The 9,918-nt window shown below is 37.3% G+C and overlaps 1 protein-coding gene across 1 annotated transcript; it reads right to left on the bottom strand.

The window, feature by feature from the left end:
* Positions 1-326: 326 nt before the first annotated feature.
* Positions 327-9,481, bottom strand: asip1 (agouti signaling protein 1). The gene is made up of 4 exons (XM_064305977.1): positions 9,315-9,481; positions 4,503-4,685; positions 3,485-3,537; positions 327-2,496 (listed from the first exon to the last, which is right to left on the bottom strand). The coding sequence occupies exons 2-4, from the start codon at positions 4,660-4,662 to the stop codon at positions 2,329-2,331; spliced, it is 381 nt and encodes a 126-aa protein (XP_064162047.1). The 5' UTR covers positions 4,663-4,685; positions 9,315-9,481; the 3' UTR covers positions 327-2,328.
* Between the last annotated feature and the right edge of the window lie 437 nt (positions 9,482-9,918).

The following is a 9,918-nucleotide window of genomic DNA, read 5'->3' as shown; positions in this document are numbered from 1 at the left end:
AGGTGCATAAATCGTACTTTTCGTATCATTTTTTTTTATTCAGTAAAATTTTAATGCGGGACATGCATTGGCATATTAATAGGTTTCTTGGCTCGAGAATACGTTTAATTGAAGATCCACTCCACCCAAACACACCCTCGAAGTGAATGCTACATATTAAGTTATGGATCTGGCTTGCAGCTGCGTGTTGTGGAATGCGTCCCATTGCGAATTCTGTACAAACATTGACAGTGCACATGATGAACGCAAATCTTTGAATCGCAGAAAAAAAGTGTATCGTTCATTTCCCAGCTGAGCCAGTGGACAGGTCCAGCGGTCTCTTAAACTTTTTAATTTATTTTTAATTTTTATTTTTTTTATGAAGCATCATTCGGTTGCAGTAGGCTAGTTACACTATTAGATTTATAGTGTGCGCAGTCGGTACGGCCATGATTTCAGCATGCTTACGCATTTTTTCACGTTATTACCGTTATAATAGGCTATTGTTTAAAGCCATCAGATTCCTAGTGACATTGTTTAATGTTACATGTCGCGGTTATTTAAATCAGTGACTGTGCAAATGCTTGTCACTAATGGAAGATTAATAATAGTTAAGTAATAGTTAATTACCTCGAATTTGCGGAGAAGCGAATTGATTACTAAAGGCAACCAGAGGGATATTGTTTAATTATTGATCCAGCAAGATATAATTCATCAACTGTATTTATAGATTATAATTTCCTATCGCAACCCGGAATACCCCATACAAACTCAGAAACAAGCTCTTAGGACACATTAACTATGGCGCACATACAGTGAGCTCCATAATGTTTGGGACAAATACATTTTTTTCATGATTTCGCTCTGTACCCCAGAACTATCGATTTGTGGTCAAACAATTCACATGTGGTTAATAGCTTTTATTAAAGGGTATGTTTATACATTCTGGTTTCACCATGTAGAAATGACAGCACTTTTTATACACACACCCCTATTTCAAGACACCATAATGTTTGGGACAAACACTTGCACAACTGATCAGAAACACACTTCAGGAATCAGGGTCGGATGTGTCAGTGACTACTGTCTGCAGAAGACTTTATGAAAAGAACTACAGAGGCAATACTGCAAGATGCAAACCACTAGTTAGCTGCAAAACCGGGATAGCCGGTTGAAAGGCCTTGTGGACAGATGAGACCAAGATTCCCTTCAGAGTGATGGCAAGAGCAAAGTGTGGAGGCCAAAAGGAATTGCCCAAGTTTCAAAGCACCCCCCTCATCTGAGAAACATGGTGGTGGGGATGTTATGGTTTGGGTGTGTATGGCTACCGCTGGTACTGCCTCACTGTCTTCAGTAATGATGTAAATGCTGACAGCAGTAGAACTCATTCTGAAATGCACAGAACTAATCTCATCTGCTAAAGTTCAACCAAATGCCTCCAAGCTAATTTGCCGGTGCTTCACCCTACAGCAGGACAACAATCTCACACATACCACTACATCAGAAGTTTTTTTTTTCAAAGCCAAAAACAGGAAAATTGTTGACGGGCCAATTCGTTCACCCAGTCTAAATCCAACTGAAGAGGAAACTTAAGGCAACTAGCCCCCAAAACAAGTAGGAGCTGAAGATGGCGGCAGTACAGGCCTGGCAGAGCATCATCAGACTAAATACTCAGCACCTGGTGATGTCTACGTGTCACAGACTTCAAGCAGACATTGCATGCAAAAGAAAAGCAACAACGTATTAACCTTGTCTCCTGTCATTTACATAACATTAATATGTCCCAAACATTATGGTGTCCTAAGTGCTGTTATTTCCACATGGTGAAAAGTGTATAAAAATATTCTTAAACAATGCTGAGAATGTTCACTATAATCATATGTAAATATTTTGGTTATAAATCTCAAATTGTCGAGTACAGAGTCAAATCAAGAAAAAAAATATCTTTGCTCCAACATTACGAGCTCACTGTAGTTCTACTTTTTGTCATAAATAGTAGGCCTATCAATACGGATGCTCTATACAGTAGGATTTATATAAAACCAGTTCACACATAAAATAATAAGGCCTACCCATAACGTAGCCTACAATCCGTAGGTTATATTAAATGCTCTGAAAAGCAATGCTCTGTGCCCTATTCTAGTCCTTTGCGAAAAAAATGTAATAATAATAAATTATTATTTAAAAAAAAATTGCAGGCCACGTGCATTTTCTGATAAAAAAATTCGATCATCTCTAAAAATTGTTATAAAACACTTGAGGGAGGTTAAAATACGTATGATGAAGTCTGATCGATTTTACCCTTAGATACAAAAAAACAAAAAAACAAACGAATGTTTCCTGAGGTCCTCAGCACCGCGGGTTTCCCATGCGACAGTAGCACACGGTTTTAAAAAGACGGCACTGGCAGAAAGCGCAGTACTCGCAGCAGGCATTGTTGGGCGGTTTGCAACTTCCCCAAAGAGGGACGCAGTTAGCCGGCGGTGGGGGTCGCTTGCTCCTGCCGCCGAACTTGTTCTGTATTAAAGAAAACAATCAGAGAAAGTACTATTTCAGCATTTTATTTGATCATCTACAGCACAGTGCAACACTTAATAGACAAGGAACGCAGCAGTCTCAAAAAGTACGAGTAGGCGCACGTATTTTCCTTAAATGTAAAGCAATAGCCTATGATCATAATATGACCATATCAGCCAGCCTATTACTGTCAATATTGCAGGTTTATAGCAGCTCTAAACTGGTCGCCTCGTTCGGTTTCCTGACGCATCCAGAGCGCCAGTTTGCCTACTGTCAACTAATAACTGGACTATTTATTGGTTACATGGGATTACATCTTTGTGGTACTTTAATGACATTCAGTTGGCCTATAGGTTTAAACCTATTCTGACAATATTTACACACCCCAAAATATCTTATAAATATCCAATTAAATGTAGCTTAAGTCTTATAGTTAGACTACAGTGCAACTTCTCATCTTGAATAGCCTTCTAACTAGATGCCTTTTCACAAAATATCTGGGAAATGGGAATTTGCAATTACGTGGAAATATTTCACATTTTTCAAGATTCACCATTTGTTTTGACGGTTCACTGCAATGTCTTATGTGGCATAGCTAGTCTAAAGTACAACTACTTCACTAGCGTAAAAAATAAAAGAAAATGAAAAACATCTCTGCCGTCATTTACTGCTAGAAGGTTAATAGTATGAAGGCCTTCAGATCTGAGGTAAAATATGTATCATAATGCTTTTCCGCAGAAATAGGAATACCTTAGGCTACATGTTTTAGGCTACTGCTAGTCATAGCAATGTGCAATTCATGATGTAGGCCATATTTTCAGAATATGTACACAACTACAGTGTAAAATCCGTAGCGAATCAAAGTTAAACACATCTGAGGTAGACTTACAGTATGTCTAACTGTCGAACAAACGTTAATTTTCAAAAATGGATTCAATATGTTTAAACGGTCAACTTGCGTTGTTTCCTTTGCTTATAGGCTACATACCTTCCTTTGTTTTTTCTCATCTTTTTTATTCCTCCGCACTGTTTTCGGCAACTCTGGGGAAACATATACAGACAGTTATAATGTGCACATCTGCGTTATTATTGTTTCTGTTGTTGTTGTTACGATCAAGTTTTTTTTTAATTATTTTTTTTTTTAACAAAGCAGGCAAATTCAGCCAACACGACGGAACATTTGCTAATCGCTAATTGAACTCGTGGACGTGGACTAGAGGATCAAACAGTAAAAAATGTTGAAAACTGTCCCAGATTACGGTGCTGTTTTGTGTCATTATGGTCTCTGAACACCAAAGACACATCTGTCATTACTATTGATAGCCGCTGATTGCTGGCTTTCCTTTTCGGATGTGTTTTAGTTCAGAAGGTATGTCAGAAAATCTTATAATTTCAGCCTAAAACGTTAAGAAACAACCAGAACAGCACACGGCTGGTGAAAGAAAAGACAGAGGACCTAGCGAGTTCAAAACATTATTGCAATGTTTCAAAAACGCTGCTATTTATTTATTTATTTATTACTAACCCTAAATCACAGCTTCTCCGCTGCATTGTTTTAACACAACTAAATGCAACTTAAAAACAAAAATGGTATAATTTATTTGTTTTGCTTGCAGAGTAAAATGTCCAGTATTCAGCTCTTAACAGATAATAGTTGGTCCCACATTCAGGAGTGGGACCAAATGTTATGTGTTAAGAGTATAATTAATACTGTTGAATTAACGCTGGGCATTTTATTGTGTGCATTTTATATTTTTAATTGGTAGTCTCCCTGGTAACTGTGTGGCTAATATCACATTACATTCCACTTTTGTGTATGATAATATTTTGGAAATTGTCAGATAAAACAGCAGAGCAGTATCAACAAGTCATGATAGATGTTTCCCCTTGTTTCCCCTTGACACTATAGAGAGCACAATGGGTGTAAAATGAAAGCACGTTCATTCGACAAGGGTAAGGCATTTTAATGGATGAATGTAAAAGAGGATCTGCCGAACGTGACTGACCTACGATCAGGACGGGCGGAGCGTCGGAGTGAGCGTTCGCTTGTAGACTGCTGGAAGACGCATTTATGGCGCTCTTCTCTTCAATTAGCATGTGTGCGTAGACCACAAGAAAACTAGCAGAGCTCAGAGCCAAGCAGCAAAGCAAACACTTGGCAGTCATATCAAAGTCCTCCTCTTGGCCAGCTGTATTATGAAGACACATTTTTATTAAGAGAAATTAATGCATTTAAATGTTCCCCTTTCCCCCCAACATATTACTGTTATTCTATAATAATGCTATATACATGTTTATCATATTTGAAATATATAACACAACCATTGATGATGATGATTGTCCTTTGTTGAGAAAATAGTCTAAGAAAAAAATCGTTGGACAGTGGCTGCACGCAATGTTATTAAAAACGGTAGGACAAACTAATTAAGTTGAAGACGTCACATATACTTAATTGCGTGCAACATGTCTATAATTTTATTAAACAAATCTAACAATTTTATTTATTTAGTAAATCCAACAATTTATGTTTTGAGTCTACTTAATTGCACTGCGTACAACCACCTGCCAACGTGTGTGTGTGTAGTAGAGTTCTCTATCTAGTGTTGGGCAGAGCTACTACCTTAACTAGCCTACATTTTCCAGTACCATGAGTGTAGTTTCTAATTCTAAAATCAAATAGTTACAACTGTAGGCTAGCTGTATTGGCATAAAAATAAAATCGTTAGACCAGCATCATTTGTGGACAAAGAAAACCCCAGTTTAGATTTAGAACACCATTGTCCATCTGAAAGCAAAACCTTAAATGGACCAGATTGTGTCATCACCACGATTGCCCTGCACCAATTGCATTGACAAAATTTGTTACTATCACATACAAATATAAGTCAAATTGTATAGAAACCTGTATTGGCATAAAAGTAAAATCTTTGGACCAGTATCTTATCTGGACAAAATCGCAGCTTTTACATTCACACCATTATCCGTCGAGTATTTAAATCTAAATTCTCTGCCTAAAATGGACCCAATTTATCGTATCATCACAGCTGCTCTGCCCCATATAAAATTCAAGTTATCGTGTTGCTATCACGTAATATTGGACATTTACGTGACCATACCACAAATTAATGGACACGCTTAATGTAACAAAGTTCTCAACTGCAGCAGATTGGCCACATTTCACGTCAATCAAGCGTACCTGTCTGTCAGGCAGAAGCTGGAGGGAATGGAGAAGAATTAGCCTCTGTGATCGATCGGGCGATCGCGATCGACGTATTGGGCACCCCTGACTTAAAGGCATGGTTCAGTTTCTGGAGTTTCCGAGTATTATTTCAGTTTTAGTGTATGTTTTTGATTGGCCCAGTCAGTTTTTATGTGCGATGAAGAATATTTAACATACTTTCAGAAAGTTCTGATGACCATCTGAATTTATACTGGCATTTATAGAGGCATTGAGAAAGCTCTTGCACGTAAGCAAGAAAAAACACTTCAGATAACTCAAAAGTGGCTTGAACAATAATTTCATGTTTCCAGAGGCATTGCATATGAAAAGATTAATGATCAGTTTTCATTTAATGCTGGTACTTCTTTCCTTCTTAGTTCTCAAACAACCAAAGCTCTCAATTATCATATCGTGTGGCAATATCGGTGCAAAACCCATGGCGCAAGGTTGCTTGACACACAAGAAAATAGTTACAACATAATTGACAAATAATTAGAGAATATACACACATACAACCTCCGTAGAGATCATGACATCACTGCTCAAGCTGCTTTGGAGTTACATGAAGTGTGTTTTCTTGCTTTAGGCCACAAGCCCTCAAATACACTGTAAAGAGGGCAGATGATGAAAAACTGCAAATATTTAAAATATCCCTTTTCACACAGAAAATATGCCGGGTCCAATCAAAAACAACTTAAATGGAAATATTAATAATTATTTCTTGATTTTACTACTACTACTGCTACTACTACCACCACCACTAATACCACTACTACTGTCAATAATAATAATAATAATAATAATAATAATAATAAAAACAACAAGCTTGGAGTTGCTACATCACCCAAAGTGTAGGTAAAAGCACATTTATTAGAGTATCTCTCACACACTAATGCACATGCCTGCATTAGTGTGAGAGTGAGTGCGTGCATGTGCATTAGTGTGTGAGAGTGTGTGTGTGCATTAAAGTTTATACAACAGTTGGGTGAATACTTGATTCTGATTGGTCCAAGGGTGTGCATTCATTTTCAATAATGGGGAAATTATTATTAAGTAATTATTATTACGCTTAACAGTTCTAAACAGCAACATTCCCAAATTGAATTTTAATGTTAGCCAGGTGATGTGAGTGACGGCAAGCCTAGCATAAAGCTAGTTCACCTAGAGGGACTAAGAAAGATGTTTTTGTTGTTAAGTGTTATATGGTTGTGATATTTGTTGGAATAGTTAAGTAGCATTTCCATTGCATTGGAATAGCACAATTTTTAAATAAATATTTTGATTATAATTCTGCTTTCTGTTGGTAAGCCTTTGTATAAGCAGGATAATGACCTCGGGGCTGTGCATTATGGGGTTTGAATGCCCTCTGTGTCTGATGCATAATGCATTACTCAGTCATAGTCCCTAATGTGTAGTGTAGTATACGTGTGGAAAGGAATTTGTCTGAAACTTGAGTTTGTGTGCGACACCCAAGCTGTGATTGGAGGGAACAGGACTTAGCCCCACCCCGAATCAGTTTCCTTTCTCCCCTGCATGTATGAGGATCTCACGTAGTGATGTGGGGCAGGAGGTAGCGTAACTGCTCCGCTCATGTGGAGGTCACTGCTGTGAACTGGGCAGCGTATTCCTCAAGCCATTTAACTCCACAGAATTTGGGGAAAATAATACATTTCATTCAGTATTTTTGTTAGAACGCACAGACTACTTTTTGTGTTTTTATCATGATTTTTCAGGCATCTTGATGATTTTATACATTTTTGGACAGAAGGGCACATTTTTATATTTTCCTGGAGAGTGTAGGTAATTATTTTCTGATGAAAACTGCAAACTATTAAAACTGTACTGTAAACTCAGTTGTTTTTATTTCTGTGTACTGTAAGTGTACTCTCTCTCTCTCTCACACACACGCACAGACACACACACATGCACACACAGATATAATAACTAATGTTTATCATAATAACAATTATTGGAATTTATAGACAAATGATATCTTTATCGATAATCTGCTCAAATACCCTATTTTTTATTGTAACACATTGTTTAATTTTATGAGTAACTTTATTTTGTTTTTGCTGTGTCATCACAACTTTGTGTTTAAATTCATATTTGAGTGAACGCTTTGAAGGAAAAAAAATCAGACTGACACAGTCTTTTAAAATGATTACATAACACACAATAACCTACATCAGTGTAGATGTAGTTTCCACAAGTTCTGGAAAAAACAAAACATAAAATGCATAAGATATGCTCCGATATATGATTTAATTATAATTCTGCTTTCTGTTGGTAAGCCTTCACAACTGTGTGATTTAACAATTTGTCTTAAAAAATTGTTAAAGTATTTGTGTGGTTTTTGACTCTCAGACTGGCCATCAATACATAAACTTTTAATGGGAAAAATGATTTAGTATGGAAAAATCTGTGCCTTTGAAAATATATCTAAATGATAATGTTAAATAAACATAATAATAAATATAAACATAATTTTGTATATAAACATGTAAATCATTTTTATATACAATTGTCTTCTCAGACAATATTTAAACTACCGTTTATAAATAAACTGTATGAACTGTAGGCTAATGTCTGTGTGTCCAAGTTCACAGATATACGAATACCACCATATTATGCAGTTTTTTCTAAAGGCATGTTAAACAAATATTTATAAATTAAATACTTGTTTAGGCATGCTAAACAAGTATTTATATATAAATACTTATATGTAAATATAAGTATTATTTTGTCTGAGAAAGTCAAACACTTGTATTGCTTTTTTCCAATATGCTCCTGTGGATTGTTTTTCTCTACATGAATATGGTGAACTGCTGTGAAACAATTTTTAATATATAATTTTTTTTAGATTCTACTTTTTCAGTTATTTCCTTTTGCACACATGGATTATTGATATTGTTTTTAATGTATTTGCATTTTATGAAATTTATATTTGTTATCCACACATATTTAATATCACAGCTTAATGAATAGCCACGTATATGATAATAACCAGCTGAAAACATCTTTCTTCATCTGATGCTGATTCTCCAAATGTGTTTCTTAATCCGTCTCTCTGGGTAGCGAGATACTATCTGACAAAACAGGAAAATTATGCTTTCAAATAACACATTTAGACTTGCATATGTACACCTCAGAATGGATTATTAATAATACAAATGCTCAACCAAGATTTTTGCAAGATTTTTAGACAAAAGAAACGAGTTTTCTCTGAATTACTGAATTAATCTCAGATGTTTGGTATTCAGATTGTAACTTTTGTTGTGTTACTTCATTAATATTCTCTCAAGGGACACATTTAGATATTTGTAGTTTTTGTTAATACAGTTTAGTGATAAATTATCTATGCTGCATTAACCTCCTGTGCAACGCATTTGATATTTTCCATCAGACTCGACTTGATTAAATATCGCAGTCTGTAAGTCTCGGTGGGTCCTGTTTCATTTTGTAGGTAAGATTCCTCCTCTAGAAATAAAGCAGAGCTCTATTCCCCGAAGACTCAAATCTGCATTCCGAAACGAATCTTCTGTTCCACGATGAACGCTGAAAAGAAGGGAGGAAGGGCGGGAGGAGGGAAACGTACCTCTGTCTGTCTGAGGCCCGGTCCCTGGGAGTGAGCGGCTCACGCAGCGACGTCCCTTCGCTTCGGGTCTCAGGTCCTGCGGCTGCAGTGTCTGATAAATCCCAGCGAAATATCACGGAAATCACACGGTTGTGAAACTTCGAGAAAGCCAAAGCGGCTCATGACGGCAGGGGCGGATCCTCGCGTTTTTAAAAAAGAAAAAAGGGGGGGGGGGGTGGGAGAAAAAATGGAAAAAGTCACGTTCGTGTGATGGGTCAGCGTTTTCAGAGAAGGGGGTATCGTCTGCCTGAGCGGGGCAGAACTCGGCCTCGCTCGGCTTTCAGAAAGCAGCCCGGAAACGGCCGTGCCTCTCGCCCTCAAGATCCCCAAAAGTTCCACTGGGGCGCTGTTCCCAAAAGCGGGGCAGCTAAACCTGGGGGTTTGGCCACCTGGGAATATTCACCCCAAAATCACCGGCGAAGTGCAGATCAGGGGGACATTTCTGTAATCCCGCTGAAAAAGCTTAAATTATAGAGACAAGCGAAGCCGGGATTTAATTGCAACCAGTTGCATAAACGTTCGCCCTCATTAGCCCAAAGTGACTTCAACCTCGTGAAATATTTTG

The sequence above is a fragment of the Anguilla rostrata genome, chromosome 13 (assembly GCF_018555375.3).
Source record: "Anguilla rostrata isolate EN2019 chromosome 13, ASM1855537v3, whole genome shotgun sequence".
Classification (NCBI taxonomy): domain Eukaryota; kingdom Metazoa; phylum Chordata; class Actinopteri; order Anguilliformes; family Anguillidae; genus Anguilla; species Anguilla rostrata.
Note: the sequence above shows the minus strand (reverse complement) of the source record. Positions and strands in the feature narration are given on the sequence as shown.